We start from the raw sequence: 19,702 nt of genomic DNA on the forward strand, positions 1-19,702 counted from the left end.
CAATTCTTACATTTAATTTCCTAATATAACGGATTGACTTCTTGTTTGATCAATGTGACGTAAGCAAATTGATCTAAGGGTGTAAAACCTATAAAGAAAACACAATCAACGATCCAGATTGTTTTAGATGATGTCATAAAGTTTCTCTTTTAATAATATTTAGAGATTTGTTTTCTATGTGAGAATTATGACATAATGTTTGTGTAAATCGATTATTAAAAAGGTTTGAAATATATATACAAATCAATATGATGAAAATTAGCAGCTAATCAATTGAAATCACATTTAAACTTAAAATATAAGATATCATGCTTGAAAGTATATTGATTCATAAAAATATCCGAAACTTTTGAAATTTGAAATTAATAGTTTCCGAGATTTCAACATATAATGTATTTGGAAAGCAATTTTGAATGAAAAATAGAGTCTAAATTTAAGGTTTACATTAATAAGGAACCAATTTTGTAGTTATAAGTTTGGAAAGAAGTCAAGTATCATTTTCATTCAATTCCTATATTTAATTTCCTAATATAACGGATTGACTTCTTGTTTGACCAAGGTGACGTAAGCAAATTGATCTAAAGATGTAAAACCTATAAAGAAAACACAATCAACAGTCCAGATTGTTTTAGATGATGTCATAAGGTTTCTCTTTTAATAATATTTAGAGATTATGCATTTGTTTTCAACATTACTAAAAAACATTTATTTACCAAATAACCACCGATAAATTATCACTCGATCCCCACCCCTTTTAGCTATACCAAATTTGTAGATTTCAGCTACTATTTTTTGCCCTAACATTATCCACGATATATAGAAAGCCTGCCACCACCTGTGCCCTTTGCCTGACCTTTGCACGTCTGCATTTCTCATGATGAAATAACATAAGAATATACATCCGAGAAGCAATCGTAATTGAAGACAACATTACATGGATTATAAGGTAATGTCGATGGCTCGTAACATATGTCGGGTGAAGAAATGGAGTATTGGGATATCAATACAACAAGGTAAAAGACCATTAACTTTTCAGATTCTTGGTTATTTTAAGTCAAGATAAATATGTTGACATAAAATTTTACCATTTTATTTTGTAGTAATCTTGTATTTGAAGATTATAGCCAAATCAGAAGAGGTTCTTCAAGAGTGAAAAGAAACAATCGGAGAACTTTGTAATTTTTCTTGTAAGTATATTTTTAAATTTTGAAAATTGAAAATACTAAATATTACTAAAAATTATATTCAAACTGTTAATCCGATTAATACGAATAAATAAGGGATTTATTTTATTTGATATACCTTCTAAATTAATATCACGTGTTATGATATAAAGGGTGTTTTTTGCAACAATATTTTACTGTGAATGGTGATTTATGTTATTTGATAAGAAAGTTATTACTACTATTAGCAAGATGTAGATGTCTTTTAAAAATTTGAAGTATGTCCTATGCAACCTCCTGTCAATATCATGTCAACCACTATGAGGTCTGTATATGAAAATATAAGTCAAAATTTGTTATATTTTGTTAATGATTATTAAAAATATGAATAAATAATATAATACTTCACAATTTCATTAATCAAAAAATCAAGTGTGTTGTAGATTTACCAAAATCTGATCTAAATCTTCTTTTGGGATGATTACTATGAGCAAGTTATGACAATCAAATTCATTATTTATATAATTGTAATCTACATCATCTACAATTTATGATGATTTAGGCCTCTAGGGTACATAATTATGGCAACTTCAACTTGAGGGCAAAATTGTCATAGTTATTTTTATTATGTTAAAATCGGGCCATTTCAGCACATATTTACTTAACCGACCTTATTTACTTTAATCTACTTTCTTGTTTGTTGCTAATTTACTTTAATCTATTTAAAGCGTATGATAAAATTACTTTTATATGTTTTTATAGCTAATTTGGAGAATTGAATCCAAGATCGAAATGGCGATTTTGTAAACAAAATAAGGAAGTAGATTACAACTTTTGATAAAAATGGTTTGTAATTTCATTGAAACTCTTTTCAGAAAGTAGGTTAACAATTGAAATGTTACCATTTATAACACGAAATTTCAAAGTAAAACTATCATTCAGTACATCTACTTCGATTATTAGAGTAACTTTTGGTGCAACCATTACTCTGTAAGGAATAAATAAAAATAACATTCTAATTGAATATAATCAAGTATTTAAATAATAATCATAATAATAATAACTAGAAAAGATTCCCCGGCGTTGCCGGGGTCGGAAGGTATTGCTTTGTAAAGTAAAGTAGCATGTTGAATTGTATTAAGATAATCTAGTAAAGGAAGATAAACAATATTATCTAATTACATAAGTAAAGAAATCTAAATCATTATTTCTTTCAATAAATGAGGAAAATAAATAAATGGTCTCACAAATTGAACTTTATAGTAATGTATGGCAGCGGCCGGAAAATATAAACCGTTGTTTTTTGTCCGTTAATGTGAGGGTAATTTGGTCTTTTAAGGTAGTAGAGACTGAATTTGTGACGACAGGTAAACTATATGGACCATTTATGTAATTTTGGCGGTGGTGGTGGTGGTGATGGCAGCTGATGGGTGGCATTATGGTATTGGGTGAGTATTTTCTAATAGATAAAACATTAATTTAAAACCAAAAAGAAAATATAAATTAATAAAAAATCAGATTAGGAGTAAAAGCGTGATTTCGGTTTTCATCGTTGTCCTCAATGTGTTAAACCTGGTAAACCACAGGGACCAATCGTGTAATTTTGTCGAATAATAATAATAATAATAATAATAATAATAATAATAATAATAATGAGGGACCATTTCTGACTAAAGACTAAATACTAATAATATGTAATAAAAGGCGATGGTTATGAAAAATTCAAACGAAAGTGAAAGGGTTGTTTGTGAACAAAAGCATAAAGGTGAAGGTCAATGTTGTAAGTAGTTTTTTAAAACCAACATAAGTTGGAGGACCAAAAGTGACAAAAAAATGACAAAAAAAGTGGAGCAAACATGCATAACCTTAGGGACCAATGTTGCCAAATACTTAGGAAGTTTAGTATTCCTAACTTTCATATCTTTAATATATAAATATATATATATATATATATATATATATAATAATAATAATAATAATAATAATAAATAATAATAATAACAACTAGGGTGTTATAACAAAAGCAAACCAATCATTAGGACTTACATTGCTAAATGTAATATTTTAGCAACATATTTTGATGGAATTTATAAAAGGAAGTGATTATTTACTGTAATATTCAGTCAAAGTAGCAACATATACAAATCTTTCTATTCTAATAAATAAATATGTTTATTCTTCAATTGACTAGTGTCATGCTATTAGAACTTCTCATTAATAACTATATGTAACCTATCATGCCACTTGTCAACTTATTAATTTCAAATTTCAGATTTTAAAATTTTCACTCTAAATACATTAAATTAATAATTGATTTTACATTTTAAATTTCAAATTTTTAATTTTTAATTTTAATTATATTAAAGTAATAGCATTAGGTTAAAAAATAAAATAAAATTAATACAGATTATAAGGTGATATAACTTCACAAATGATTTAAATCAACAATTATAATTTTATATAACTAAAAAAATATCTCTTAATGAATTATTTATTTAAAATAATTGATTAATAATGTTTATTTTTTAATATGAAAATTTAATTAATTTTATAACCGTGGTTCTCACGGGTTATAAACTAGTAAACATCATACATATAACAGTTAATGTCATCTTTAAGAGAAAGTCAAATAAATGTTATAACAAGTCAATGAAAAGTGATATTAAACAAAAAACAATAAGTAATAAGATAATCTCTCCTCTCCCTTAAGAAAAGTGACATAGACACCCATAGGAACAGAAAAACACACAAAACAAACAATATGATACCATAAACGAATAATTGAATTAAATTGTTAAATGTTGAATTTTAGCAGCATACACCGATTGAATTTTGAAAAAAAAAGGGAAAAGGGGAATATTAGTTACATTTTTCAATCAAAGTATGTTACTATATGTGTAAGCGAATATAATGAGTTATGAAGAAATAAATTAAGCACATAGACACAAACACAGTAACATAGATACATAAACAGGAACTGAATCACACTCAAACACAGTAAAGTGACATTCTTTTATAAAAAATAAATATTTGAGGTAAGTGTACGTGATTTAATGGTTATTCTTAACTATTTTAACATCATGACATCTAGATAAAAAACACACAGGTAGACATCAAACACATAACTATTATAACTATTAACTGTTAAAGTACATTGCTGAAAATGGGATGAATTTGAAAGTAAGATACTATAAAATTATTTTTTTCCCATAAAAATAGTAACATGCACAAATAAACATCAACATATAATAGTTAAGGTCATTTTTATGAAAGAGTAACAAAAATACTATAATAAGTCATAAGGAAAGATATTAAGCAAATAACATAACAATAAGTAATAAGATCATCCCTTATCTCCCACAACCACAATAACATAGACACACACACACACACACACACATATATATATATATATATATATATATATAGTTCTAGTTATACATGTAAGTATCTTTTTACATTTTAATTCATTGTAATTGGAGACGATGCAAGATTAACAAAAAAAATGGCAGAATTATCCTTTTATATTTAAAAGAAATAATGATAGTTTTTTTTCATAGTATAACACTTACACACAAAAGAAACAATGAAAATGTAAATCGAAAGAAATAAATACAAACAAAAAAAGTATAAGCAAAAGTATGATGTCATTAAAACACATAGAGACAAACGCACATAAATAGACATACTTGTTTATGTGATGTTATATTAGAGTTGTAATAGAAGGAGAAGAAGATAGAAATATTAAAAATAAAAGAAATTAGGAAAAAATAAAAAATAATAAAAAACAAAAATCGAGATATATTTTTTTCATAGTATAAGACATACACACAAAAAAAACAATGAATATATAAATTGAAAGAAGGACAAACAACAAAAACAAAAGTATATGCAAAAGTACGATGCCAATAAAACAAACAGAAAGCAACACACATAAATAGATATAGTTGTTTCTGCGTTGCTATATCAGATTTGTAATAGAAAGAGAAGAAGATATGAATAATCAAAATAGGGAGAATGATTAATGACTTAGGAGGGTAATAACGTTTCTCGTTTGTCCATATTAATAACGTTTCTCGTTTGTCCATATTAGGTCCCCCAACGTATTTTTGTGTGTATTACACCATTAAGGTTGTTATAACCGTTTAGAAATAATCCATTTTACCGGTTAGCCAAGATGGAATTCATGTGGATCCCTCTAAGGTCAAAGCTGTGGAAGGATGGGCAACTCCGACTACGCCCACAGAAATTCGTCAGTTCTTAGGCCTAGCAGGCTACTATAGGAGATTCATCCAAAACTTCTCTAAAATCGCCAAGCCACTTACCTTGCTTATGCAAAAGAGCGTGCCATTCAAGTGGACAGACCGACAAGAGATTGCGTTTCGAGCCTTGAAGCAAGCTCTTTGTAGCCGTCAACATCTCTTTCATTTCTGCCCAGGGAATAGAGTTGGCGACAGGGAGTGTCATAGCTTCTACATGACCATTCCACCAAGTGAGTGCTTGGTCCACAAAAGTGCAGGCCGCGAACTTCACTTTCATCTGCTCGGGGCACTCGCATATCTCGAATACCGACTCTACCTTCTCGATCCATCGCTTTAGGGCGATCACTCCTCCGGTACCGTTGAAAGTTCGGGGTTTAGCGTTCGCAAAATCCTTGTAGGTGCACGTTTTAGTGAGTCCTTGGTTCGTCCCGTTGTTCGAACTTCCGGATCCTTGCCCGTTACCTCCTCCGTTGTTCCCTCGGTGAAGTTGTGCCATAGCCGCTGTGACTGCAGCAGACACGGCTGCTTGGAAAGCAGTGGAGTCAACTTCCGGCGGGGTTGGTTCGGGATTTCCGCGAGTAGCTGGGCGAGGCATCTTTCTGTCATGAAACGGAAAGATGTTGAGTGTACGTGGCTTCTGTGAGGTGGTGACCCTACTAACTAGGTGTATGGTGCGAACCTAAACATTACTATCATCAAGCATACAATCATAATGTCTTAACACATGACAACTGAGAATATTATAGCAAAACACACAAAAGTTTATTAATATTATCCGCATTTAGTACAAGAAAATTTTGCTCGTAAGAGCATACATAAGTAACACTAATCCGACAGCATAACGGCTCCATGAGTAGTGTAGTCACTTAAACATAGAGCCGGAGTACATAACATAGTTCCTAATAACCTACTATGATAAGTCTATCCCTAACCGCGATGGGCTGCGTCAGGAGGTGGTGCCGAAGATGTGGATCCTCCCTGAAGACGAGCCACTAGGCGTTCTGCGTCCTGAAGTCGAGATTCCCACCTTACCTGCCTCATGTGAAACTCCCGGAGGACGTCACGCGTCTCCTGTTCCGCACGCTCGACTCTAGTCCACAACTGGCGTACTTGATCAGCAGTGCCCTGAGCAAGGTCGCCGGTGTCCCGTAGTCGTCTCACCATGACTGGTAGGGCTCGGTCGGCCGGTCCTCCGTTCCTCAAGTCAAAGAACTCACGTGACATGCCAAACGGGGGTCGCTGTCCCTGATGTCTGCTCCATCTCTAAAGATCAATGCCCCAAGGAGGGGTAGGTCCAGTGGGTCCCACACGATATGCAGGCACCCTGATCGGGTAAGGGGGGTCGATGACCTCGGACTCTGCATCCGAATCACCCCCTTCGCTGTCATCGAGCTCCTCTTCGAAAGGTTCTTCGTCTTCTTCGGGTTCGACAGGCTCGCCCTCGACTTCCGCCTCCGGTTCCCCGTCAGATTCCTCTTCGGGGTCCTCCTCAGGTTCTTCTTCAGGCTCTTCCTCAGGCTCCTCCTCCTCCTCTAGCCAGCCGTTGTTTCCCTGATTAGGGAAGTAGGGGTCTCCCGGGTGATGAAAGCCAGCCATGTTGTCTGCGCGAGTACGTAAATATGCTACATTATCCTAGGATGCTATGTCTATCATACATACTAAGCAAACATTCTCTTTTTGGGTGATAAAAGGTATAGTGTTAGGTTCCCTGGCTATCCCGATCTCATCAAGACGTGTGTTAATTTTACCTTGGAGAGAATGTAGTTGATCAGGCTACATTCACTCCTTGGTATCACTAAGAACAGTCCCGAATTAACCGAGATACCAGTGTTATTGTGTTTGATTCAGCGTTGGATCCTTATTCCTAATGCAAGCAAGTGTGTTTTATGTACTTGTTCTGTTCAGAGTTATGTTAGTCCCTCTTTTTGGTTTATAGTTGCATATCAATGTATGGCTCGACATGCTAGTTCACTATAAACAAAGCTCTGATACCAACCTATCACACCCCCGAACCAGACGGCGGAAACGTCCGGGGGCTGTCGTGACTCAATTGAATACCATAACATTGAATATATATGAAACATAACAACATTCGTCACCATTCATCAACATAGTACAACCAGTAGTGTTTACATATCATACATTGTTTAAACATTACATTCCCCCAAAATATTATTTGTTCAATTCATACAAAAATAAACTGCAACCGTCACTGGATATGATTTCTCTTGATTCACTGGTTCCCTGAGAATACAAGTATTTTGAAAAACGTCAACATATGAAATGTTGGTGAGTTCATAAGTTGTATTTGAAAACAATGCTTCGTATCGTTTGAAAACCACCAGAAAATCCGATATTTTCTGAAAATAGTATAGTCAAAAAGGTGTGAAGATCCATAAGTATGCCTGTTTGTTTTCTATACTTGTAAAATATTGTTTATTGAAATCGTATGTATTCTGAATTTGTATGTATTGAAAACCCTAGGAAAACCCGATGTCTTCCTAGTTCCTTGAATTCCATGAAATTACTTGAAACCATTGCAACGCATGAAGTTGTTATTCCAGACGACATTGGATCATTGATGAGCATGACTATCCGCCACAGACACGTGTTACACAAACGACTAGTCTATAGCAATACCAACGATCCCGAAGGCGTCGTCCGTACTAGTCACGCTATCCAACCGTCCTGTTGTCCCACATCCGAAGAGAAGGAGGACACGAAGGCCTCGACGACTCCATTAGCCGGTGGGGGATAAAAAGGTACGAGGGGTCCCAGACCTGCCTCGCAAAAAAGGCAGACTTTACTAGCGACACTAAAGGACCCTTGGGGACCAGTAGTCTACAGCCATTGAAAGTCCGGTTACGTTGTGTCGGGATGGTAAAACCCAACACCTCGTAAGATGAAGTCTTTGGGCCTTAAGATCAGGTCGTCGGGCTAGCTAGGCTCAACGAACAAGATTTTACACTTGTGGGGCCCAAAGATAGTGCGTAGACGTCTGTGCACATGTATAATGTATTCCGAATCGTTATTTGTATGAATCATAGTATTGTAGTATCATAGTATCGTTGTATTTGTGGTTTCGGATTTTTATTGGTTCGAGACCGAACCAATTCGTTTGACAACGACTTTTGGTATTGTAGTGTATTGTATTTTGTCGATAGTAGTAGTACCATTATTTGATCATATTGCATGTATAGAATTAGTCTTGGAAATTTTCTGTTTTCAGCCCCTCCTCTTTTGTAAAATTTACCTTTTCAACCCTTTATTTAAAATATTTTCCGGTTTGGTATTTAAATCAATTTTCTTGACATTTTAACACCAAAAATTATTGAAATAATCATTTTCCAGCATATTTTCCATAGAAAACAGCTTAAGACCCTGAAAATGCAGTTTTCTTGGTTTTAATCCCTTCTTTTCGCAAATTTGACAATTTTGGCCCAAATGGAAAATTTTTTGCAACTTTGGTCCTTTTTAAATTTAAAAAGCATTTTAAACCTTTGAAAAGGAATTGGAACACTTATAGTCCACTGTTTTACAGAAAGTTACAGTTTTGGCCCTCCAAAACAGAAAAATTCGCATAATGGGCCTTATTGGGCCGAAATTTTCATTTTTAGCCCATTAAGCTTGAAATTCATGTTTTTAGTCCTCTAATTAAGTGTAATTCCAGAAATAGTTTTATGGAAACTGTTTTGGCACACTTCATCCATCAAAATCTGTGAAATGTCAATTTGGGCCCTTATTTTTGTATTTTTCACATTTTAGGCCCAAAATTTGTGTTTTTGACCCAAAGAAAATTATTACTAAACCACTTAGCCATTTTTCTTGAAACACTTTGTGTTTAGAAATACATTTGAAGCTAAAATCATTTAACACAAGATATTTCTCGGTTTTGATGGGTTTTAAGGCTAGATCCAACATTAAAACACATAAAAGCATACATATAAGCATGGAAATCATACAAGGCATACAAACACATATAGATCTACACTTGCACTTGTATTCCCCCCCCCCCCCCCCCCACAAAACTCATAAAAACAGAAAATAGGGGGTATGAAGCTCACCTTGGGGTGTTGATTCGGTTTTGCAAGGAAAAATGGAAGGAAAAATGAAGTGTTTTTGGCCTTGGCTCCCTTTGATGAAGATCTCGAGTTTTGAGATGGTTCTAGGGTGCAAGATCACGATTTTTGCATAGATTAGGAAAGGCTTTTGATAACAAAAGAATTTAAACCATAGATCTATGCATAATCTTACCTTAGATGAAGAATTTTGTGGAGATTTCCTCTTGAATGCTTCCTAGAACTCGAGATTTTTGAGTGGAGAGGGAGAGTTGTTCTTGAGTGATCTAGAGAGTGTTTGAGAGATTTTTTTGGGGTGTGTAGGTGTGTATGGCCGAGAGTGAGAGAGAGGAAGAGAAAGAAGTGATTTTTGAAGTGATGCTTGCATGGAGGTATGAGATGTTGCATGGATATCCTATGGATAATAATGATGTGTCACTTGAAAGTCAACTATCTTCAAATCCTCTTGGGCTTGGGTATTGGGCCGAAAACATGGAGGAAAAAAAAGAAATTTGGGCCTTTTGCTCCTAAGCCCAATATTTGAGTTAGCCTTGGGTATGTTTTTAGTCTAAAAGAATGTAGTAGGATTTTTTTATATTTTTATTGGACTAGTTTAGGTTATTCATGTATCAAGGCTTTTAATTCATTTAATTCTAGGCCCAATATGGCCCAAAATGTTAAAATAAATAAGTGTGGGTCCAATTAGAGCCCAATTAGGGTTTTAAGCCTATGATAGTCTAATTGGAAGCTCATTGGCCCATTTGGATCCAATAAGGAAGTTCTAGTCTAAAATAGACTTAACAAGAACTTCTAGGGTCTCCAATTGTTTGATGACTATTTGTAGTACTAGCATGATGTATTTGATTGAAGTTTTTGATTCATATTAACTTGAATGTATAGATTACATAGCTCAAAATTTTCAGTTGTGACATCATCCCCCCGTTAGAGGGAATTTCGTCCCGAAATTCTGTTTGAAGGCTAGATTTGAGAATGCTAAAATAGGTGAGGGTACTTTTGCTTCATTTGATCTTCGCGTTCCCACGTGAATTCTGGCCCACGCTTTGCGTTCCACCGTACCTTCACGATCGGGATGCGACTCTGCTTAGTACGCTTCACCTCCCTGTCCATGATTTCGATTGGCTCTTCGACGAACAGGAGATTCTCATTGATTTCGATTTCGTCAAGAGGAATGACAAGGGTTTCATCTGATAGGCACTTTTTCAGATTAGAGACATGAAACACGGGGTGTACACCGTTTAGCTCCGTGGGTAGTTGTAGTCTGTATGCTACTGGACCTATTCGGGCGACGATTTCGAAAGGTCCAATGTATCGCGGGTTCAGCTTTCCCCGTTTTCCGAAACGTATAACCCCTTTCCAGGGTGAGACCTTCAACAATACTCGATCGCCGACCTGGAATTCTAAGGGCTTTCGCCGTTTATCAGCGTAGCTCTTTTGCCGGTCACGCGATGCCTGTAATCGAGCTTTGATCTGGACAATCTTTTCTGTGGTCTCGCGAATGATTTCCGGTCCTGTCATTGCCCTATCCGACGTATGTGTTCTTGCTAGCTGGGTGTCACCTACTTCAGCCCAACATAACGGTGATCTACATTTACGCCCGTACAGTGCTTCGAAAGGGGCCACCTTAATGCTCGAATGATAACTATTGTTATATGAAAACTCGATCAACGGTAGGTGGGTATCCCAAGACTTTCCGAAGTCTATCACACATGCACGAAGCATGTCTTCAAGCGTCTGAATGGTTCGTTCGCTTTGACCGTCCGTTTGTGGGTGATACGCGGTGCTCATATCAAGATGAGTTCCCATGGCCTTGTGGAGCGACTGCCAAAAGCGTGACGTGAACCTACTGTCCCTATCCAAGATGATAGATTTTGGCACTCCATGAAGTCTTACAATCTCTCGTAGGTACAAACGCGTCAGCCTCTCCATCTTGTAGGACTCTTTGATTGGCAGGAAATGGGCAGATTTCGTCAGTCGGTCGATTATTACCCATATGGTGTCCAATCCGTCCGACGTCTTGGGCAGCTTGGTCACGAAGTCCATAGAAATCCCCTCCCATTTCCACTCAGGGATTGCCGGTTGCTGTAACAATCCGGAAGGTTTCTGGTATTCCACCTTTACTTTGGCACACGTAAGGCACTTACTAACATAAGTTGCGATTTCCGCCTTCATGTTAGGCCACCAATAGTGCTGCTTAATGTCCAAATACATCTTGTCCGAACCAGGATGAATGGAGTATCGTGTCTTGTGGGCTTCCTTCATAACGGTCTCCCTGAATCCTCCGATTTTTGGAACCCAAATACGGTTCATGAAGTAGTATACCCCATTCTCTTTGACTTCCAGGTTCTTCTCCATTCCGCGTAATGCCTCGCTAGTTCTATTTTCCGCTTTCATACCCTCTACCTGGACTGATGCAATTTGAGCGGTCAGATGAGACTGAATGGTTATCGAGTGCGTTTTCGTACGGCGATTTGTGTACTCCTTCCGACTTAATGCGTCAGCTACCACGTTGGCCTTGCCTGGATGGTACTTGATCTCGCATTCGTAGTCGTTTAACAACTCCACCCATCTTCGTTGTCTCATGTTCAGCTCCTTCTGATTCAAGATGTGCTGGAGGCTCTTGTGGTCTGTGAAGATGGTGCACTTTGTACCGTACAGGTAGTGCCTCCAAATTTTTAGGGCGAAGACCACGACTCCCAGTTCTAGGTCATCGGTTGTGTAATTTACTTCGTGCGTCTTTAGTTGACGGGACGCATATGCTATCACTCTTCCACGTTGCATGAGAACGCAACCTAAGCCTTGATTTGACGCGTCACAGTAAACTACGAAATCTTCCGTTCCTTCAGGTAGAGATAGTACAGGAGCGCTACAAAGAGCTTGCTTCAAGGCTCGAAACGCAATCTCTTGTCGGTCTGTCCACTTGAATGGCACGCTCTTTTGCGTAAGCAAGGTAAGTGGCTTGGCGATTTTAGAGAAGTTTTGGATGAATCTCCTATAGTAGCCTGCTAGGCCTAAGAACTGACGAAATTCTGTGGGCGTAGTCGGAGTTGCCCATCCTTCCACAGCTTTGACCTTAGAGGGATCCACATGAATTCCATCTTGGCTAACTATGTGACCTAGAAAATTCACGTTCCGTAGCCAAAACTCACACTTAGAGAGTTTGGCGTAAAGCCTTTCCGATCGCAGCGTCTCTAGGACTTGTCGGAGATGTTGGCCATGCTCCTCTTTGCTTCGAGAATAGACAAGGATGTCATCGATAAACACAATGACGAAGTTGTCCAAGAACGGTCGACAGATTCGGTTCATTAGGTCCATAAATGCGGCGGGTGCATTTGTTAGACCGAAGGGCATTACGACGAATTCATAATGTCCATAGCGGGTTCGGAAAGCGGTTTTAGGAATATCTTCTTCTCGGACCTTGAGTTGATGGTACCCGGACCGTAAATCTATTTTAGAAAAATAGCTAGCTCCTTGGAGCTGGTCGAATAGATCATCGATTCGTGGGAGTGGGTAGCGGTTTTTAACAGTGAGTTTATTCAACTCTCTGTAATCGATGCACATTCTGAAAGATCCGTCCTTCTTTTTGACAAAGAGCACCGGAGCTCCCCATGGCGAGTAGCTAGGTCGGATAAATCCCTTGTCCAGAAGCTCACTGAGTTGGCTGGACAATTCCTGCATTTCAGCAGGTGCCAATCGATATGGTGATTTAGCGAGAGGTGTTGCTCCTGGAACGAGGTCGATTCGGAACTCCACCTGTCTCTCTGGGGGTACTCCTGGAAGATCTTCAGGAAACACGTCCGGGAATTCACACGCTACCGGAATGTCTTGGATGTTAATTTCTTCTTTGGCCTTGTCCACTATGTGGGCCAAGAACGCTAAGTTGTTCTTTCGCAGATGTTTTTGTGCTTTGATGCACGAGATAAGACGAAGATTCGTGCTAGGTTTGTCTCCGTAAATTACTAGGGTTTCGTGATTCGGGAGACGAAGGCGAACGGCCTTCTCGTGGCACATAATCTCAGCATGGTGGGGGCTTAACCAATCCATGCCGATAATCACATCGAAACTCCTAATTGACACTGGCATCAGATCTATTCGTAAGACGTGTTGGTTAAGGGTTAGGGTACATCCGATGTAGATCTCCCTAGTGGATTCGGTTTTCCCATTGGCCATTTCCACCGTGTAGGTTTCATTTAGCTTCTGGGGTTGTTGTTTTAGTAAATGTTTAAACTTCTCACTTACGAAACTTCGCTCCGCTCCAGTATCAAATAAGATGCATGCATAAGTGTGGTTTAGGAGGAACGTACCGGTCACAACTGCGGGGTCCTGAACTGCATCACTCTGACCCATAGTCAGCATTCTTCCTGCTCCTCTGTTTCCTGAGTTGTTGTTGTTAGGGCAATCTCAACGGAAATGTCCCGTCCTTCCACACCCAAAACAGGTGTGGCTAGGCCCTGCATTGTTGTTGCCGGCATTGGTGTTGTTGGTATTGCGGTGGTTATTGTTGTTGTTCTGGTTGTTTCCCTGACTCTGGTTCTGAGAAGGATAAGTCCTGCAGAACCTTGCAGTGTGTCCTCTTCGGTTGCAACTGGTGCAATGGTATTCTCTGCATTCGCCGTGATGGTGGAGGCCGCACTTATTGCAACTAGGAAGAGTACCGGAGTAGGGTCTTGAAGCATTTGAAGCAGCTGAGGCTGGAGCATGTGATGTGACTGGTACCGGCGCAGTGACAGCGTGAACTGCCACCGTTTGCTGCTTTTTAGAGGTCTCGGGACCCTGACGCCCCTTCCTCTTGTTGTTCCATCCTTTCTTACCATCACTCTCCTTCTTCTTCTCAGTCTCTACCGGTTTCTCGCCCTTTTTGTGGTTATGATCATATAGCCTCTTTGCCAATCTCTTCGCACTGTCAAAAGTTTCAGGGTTCGCAGCTATCACATTCCCTTGAATGGGGGATGTCAGTCCCCAAATGAATCGTTCAATCTTCTTTCCCTCTGATGTGATCATACCCGGGCACAACAGAGATAGTTCGCTGAATCTCGATATGTAAGCATCGATGTTCCCATTCTGCACCGTGAGATTCCATAGTTCCTGCTCCATCTTTTGTATTTCGCCTCGGGGGCAGTACTCAGCCGTCAACATCTCTTTCATTTCTGCCCAGGGAATAGAGTTGGCGACAGGGAGTGTCATAGCTTCTACATGACCATTCCACCAAGTGAGTGCTTGGTCCACAAAAGTGCAGGCCGCGAACTTCACTTTCATCTGCTCGGGGCACTCGCATATCTCGAATACCGACTCTACCTTCTCGATCCATCGCTTTAGGGCGATCACTCCTCCGGTACCGTTGAAAGTTCGGGGTTTAGCGTTCGCAAAATCCTTGTAGGTGCACGTTTTAGTGAGTCCTTGGTTCGTCCCGTTGTTCGAACTTCCGGATCCTTGCCCGTTACCTCCTCCGTTGTTCCCTCGGTGAAGTTGTGCCATAGCCGCTGTGACTGCAGCAGACACGGCTGCCTGGAAAGTAGTGGAGTCAACTTCCGGCGGGGTTGGTTCGGGATTTCCGCGAGTAGCTGGGCGAGGCATCTTTCTGTCATGAAACGGAAAGATGTTGAGTGTACGTGGCTTCTGTGAGGTGGTGACCCTACTAACTAGGTGTATGGTGCGAACCTAAACATTACTATCATCAAGCATACAATCATAATGTCTTAACACATGACAACTGAGAATATTATAGCAAAACACACAAAAGTTTATTAATATTATCCGCATTTAGTACAAGAAAATTTTGCTCGTAAGAGCATACATAAGTAACACTAATCCGACAGCATAACGGCTCCATGAGTAGTGTAGTCACTTAAACATAGAGCCGGAGTACATAACATAGTTCCTAATAACCTACTATGATAAGTCTATCCCTAACCGCGATGGGCTGCGTCAGGAGGTGGTGCCGAAGATGTGGATCCTCCCTGAAGACGAGCCACTAGGCGTTCTGCGTCCTGAAGTCGAGATTCCCACCTTACCTGCCTCATGTGAAACTCCCGGAGGACGTCACGCGTCTCCTGTTCCGCACGCTCGACTCTAGTCCACAACTGGCGTACTTGATCAGCAGTGCCCTGAGCAAGGTCGCCGGTGTCCCGTAGTCGTCTCACCATGACTGGTAGGGCTCGGTCGGCCGGTCCTCCGTTCCTCAAGTCAAAGAACTCACGTGACATGCCAAACGGGGGTCGCTGTCCCTGATGTCTGCTCCATCTCTAAAGATCAATGCCCCAAGGAGGGGTAGGTCCAGTGGGTCCCACACGATATGCAGGCACCCTGATCGGGTAAGGGGGGTCGATGACCTCGGACTCTGCATCCGAATCACCCCCTTCGCTGTCATCGAGCTCCTCTTCGAAAGGTTCTTCGTCTTCTTCGGGTTCGACAGGCTCGCCCTCGACTTCCGCCTCCGGTTCCCCGTCAGATTCCTCTTCGGGGTCCTCCTCAGGTTCTTCTTCAGGCTCTTCCTCAGGCTCCTCCTCCTCCTCTAGCCAGCCGTTGTTTCCCTGATTAGGGAAGTAGGGGTCTCCCGGGTGATGAAAGCCAGCCATGTTGTCTGCGCGAGTACGTAAATATGCTACATTATCCTAGGATGCTATGTCTATCATACATACTAAGCAAACATTCTCTTTTTGGGTGATAAAAGGTATAGTGTTAGGTTCCCTGGCTATCCCGATCTCATCAAGACGTGTGTTAATTTTACCTTGGAGAGAATGTAGTTGATCAGGCTACATTCACTCCTTGGTATCACTAAGAACAGTCCCGAATTAACCGAGATACCAGTGTTATTGTGTTTGATTCAGCGTTGGATCCTTATTCCTAATGCAAGCAAGTGTGTTTTATGTACTTGTTCTGTTCAGAGTTATGTTAGTCCCTCTTTTTGGTTTATAGTTGCATATCAATGTATGGCTCGACATGCTAGTTCACTATAAACAAAGCTCTGATACCAACCTATCACACCCCCGAACCAAACGGCGGAAACGTCCGGGGGCTGTCGTGACTCAATTGAATACCATAACATTGAATATATATGAAACATAACAACATTCGTCACCATTCATCAACATAGTACAACCAGTAGTGTTTACATATCATACATTGTTTAAACATTACATTCCCCCAAAAATTTATTTGTTCAATTCATACAAAAATAAACTGCAACCGTCACTGGATATGATTTCTCTTGATTCACTGGTTCCCTGAGAATACAAGTATTTTGAAAAACGTCAACATATGAAATGTTGGTGAGTTCATAAGTTGTATTTGAAAACAATGCTTCGTATCGTTTGAAAACCACCAGAAAATCCGATATTTTCTGAAAATAGTATAGTCAAAAAGGTGTGAAGATCCATAAGTATGCCTGTTTGTTTTCTATACTTGTAAAATATTGTTTATTGAAATCGTATGTATTCTGAATTTGTATGTATTGAAAACCCTAGGAAAACCCGATGTCTTCCTAGTTCCTTGAATTCCATGAAATTACTTGAAACCATTGCAACGCATGAAGTTGTTATTCCAGACGACATTGGATCATTGATGAGCATGACTATCCGCCACAGACACGTGTTACACAAACGACTAGTCTATAGCAATACCAACGATCCCGAAGGCGTCGTCCGTACTAGTCACGCTATCCAACCGTCCTGTTGTCCCACATCCAAAGAGAAGGAGGACACGAAGGCCTCGACGACTCCATTAGCCGGTGGGGGATAAAAAGGTACGAGGGGTCCCAGACCCGCCTCGCAAAAAAGGCAGACTTTACTAGCGACACTAAAGGACCCTTGGGGACCAGTAGTCTACAGCCATTGAAAGTCCGGTTACGTTGTGTCGGGATGGTAAAACCCAACACCTCGTAAGATGAAGTCTTTGGGCCTTAAGATCAGGTCGTCGGGCTAGCTAGGCTCAACGAACAAGATTTTACACTTGTGGGGCCCAAAGATAGTGCGTAGACGTCTGTGCACATGTATAATGTATTCCGAATCGTTATTTGTATGAATCATAGTATTGTAGTATCATAGTATCGTTGTATTTGTGGTTTCGGATTTTTATTGGTTCGAGACCGAACCAATTCGTTTGACAACGACTTTTGGTATTGTAGTGTATTGTATTTTGTCGATAGTAGTAGTACCATTATTTGATCATATTGCATGTATAGAATTAGTCTTGGAAATTTTCTGTTTTCAGCCCCTCCTCTTTTGTAAAATTTACCTTTTCAACCCTTTATTTAAAATATTTTCCGGTTTGGTATTTAAATCAATTTTCTTGACATTTTAACACCAAAAATTATTGAAATAATCATTTTCCAGCATATTTTCCATAGAAAACAGCTTAAGACCCTGAAAATGCAGTTTTCTTGGTTTTAATCCCTTCTTTTCGCAAATTTGACAATTTTGGCCCAAATGGAAAATTTTTTGCAACTTTGGTCCTTTTTAAATTTAAAAAGCATTTTAAACCTTTGAAAAGGAATTGGAACACTTATAGTCCACTGTTTTACAGAAAGTTACAGTTTTGGCCCTCCAAAACAGAAAAATTCGCATAATGGGCCTTATTGGGCCGAAATTTTCATTTTTAGCCCATTAAGCTTGAAATTCATGTTTTTAGTCCTCTAATTAAGTGTAATTCCAGAAATAGTTTTATGGAAACTGTTTTGGCACACTTCATCCATCAAAATCTGTGAAATGTCAATTTGGGCCCTTATTTTTGTATTTTTCACATTTTAGGCCCAAAATTTGTGTTTTTGACCCAAAGAAAATTATTACTAAACCACTTAGCCATTTTTCTTGAAACACTTTGTGTTTAGAAATACATTTGAAGCTAAAATCATTTAACACAAGATATTTCTCGGTTTTGATGGGTTTTAAGGCTAGATCCAACATTAAAACACATAAAAGCATACATATAAGCATGGAAATCATACAAGGCATACAAACACATATAGATCTACACTTGCACTTGTATTCCCCCCCCCCCCCCCCCACAAAACTCATAAAAACAGAAAATAGGGGGTATGAAGCTCACCTTGGGGTGTTGATTCGGTTTTGCAAGGAAAAATGAAGTGTTTTTGGCCTTGGCTCCCTTTGATGAAGATCTCGAGTTTTGAGATGGTTCTAGGGTGCAAGATCACGATTTTTGCATAGATTAGGAAAGGATTTTGATAACAAAAGAATTTAAACCATAGATCTATGCATAATCTTACCTTAGATGAAGAATTTTGTGGAGATTTCCTCTTGAATGCTTCCTAGAACTCGAGATGTTTGAGTGGAGAGGGAGAGTTGTTCTTGAGTGATCTAGAGAGTGTTTGAGAGATTTTTTTTGGGGTGTGTAGGTGTGTATGGCCGAGAGTGAGAGAGAGGAAGAGAAAGAAGTGATTTTTGAAGTGATGCTTGCATGGAGGTATGAGATGTTGCATGGATATCCTATGGATAATAATGATGTGTCACTTGAAAGTCAACTATCTTCAAATCCTCTTGGGCTTGGGTATTGGGCCGAAAACATGGAGGAAAAAAAAGAAATTTGGGCCTTTTGCTCCTAAGCCCAATATTTGAGTTAGCCTTGGGTATGTTTTTAGTCTAAAAGAATGTAGTAGGATTTTTTTATATTTTTATTGGACTAGTTTAGGTTATTCATGTATCAAGGCTTTTAATTCATTTAATTCTAGGCCCAATATGGCCCAAAATGTTAAAATAAATAAGTGTGGGTCCAATTAGAGCCCAATTAGGGTTTTAAGCCTATGATAGTCTAATTGGAAGCTCATTGGCCCATTTGGATCCAATAAGGAAGTTCTAGTCTAAAATAGACTTAACAAGAACTTCTAGGGTCTCCAATTGTTTGATGACTATTTGTAGTACTAGCATGATGTATTTGATTGAAGTTTTTGATTCATATTAACTTGAATGTATAGATTACATAGCTCAAAATTTTCAGTTGTGACATAAAAGGACTATTTGTAAACGGTTAGAATAACCTTAATGGTGTAATATGCACAAAAAATATGTAGGGACCTAAAATGGACAAACAGGAAACCTTATTACCCTCCTAAGATTTTTAGTGTTTATTATTTTGAATATATATTTTTAAGATTTTTAGTATTTATTTTTATAAGTGTATTTCATATAAAGTTGTTGAAATTAAAAAGAATAAAAAATAGAAAGGTTTAGACTGGATTGGATTGGATTTT

The 19,702-nt window shown here is 38.5% G+C and overlaps 1 protein-coding gene across 2 annotated transcripts; it reads right to left on the reverse strand.

Annotated features, from left to right (window-relative positions):
• Positions 1-13,810: 13,810 nt before the first annotated feature.
• Positions 13,811-19,494, reverse strand: LOC128126435 (uncharacterized). 2 transcript variants are annotated; one of them, XM_052764324.1, is made up of 3 exons: positions 18,722-19,494; positions 18,544-18,632; positions 13,811-16,081 (listed from the first exon to the last, which is right to left on the reverse strand). In XM_052764324.1, exon 3 carries the CDS (start codon positions 15,073-15,075, stop codon positions 13,903-13,905), a length of 1,173 nt encoding a protein of 390 aa, XP_052620284.1. In that variant the 5' UTR covers positions 15,076-16,081; positions 18,544-18,632; positions 18,722-19,494; the 3' UTR covers positions 13,811-13,902. The 2 variants fall into 2 exon arrangements, with proteins under 2 accessions (XP_052620284.1, XP_052620285.1); XM_052764325.1 differs by having other exon boundaries at positions 18,544-19,494.
• Positions 19,495-19,702: the final 208 nt, after the last annotated feature.

Source organism: Lactuca sativa, chromosome 5 (genome assembly GCF_002870075.4).
Source record: "Lactuca sativa cultivar Salinas chromosome 5, Lsat_Salinas_v11, whole genome shotgun sequence".
NCBI classification, from domain to species: domain Eukaryota; kingdom Viridiplantae; phylum Streptophyta; class Magnoliopsida; order Asterales; family Asteraceae; genus Lactuca; species Lactuca sativa.

Excerpts from the sequence above, each read along its gene's own strand:
- LOC128126435 (XM_052764324.1), bottom strand. The coding sequence starts at position 15,075 with ATGCCTCGCCCAGCTACTCGCGGAAATCCCGAACCAACCCCGCCGGAA.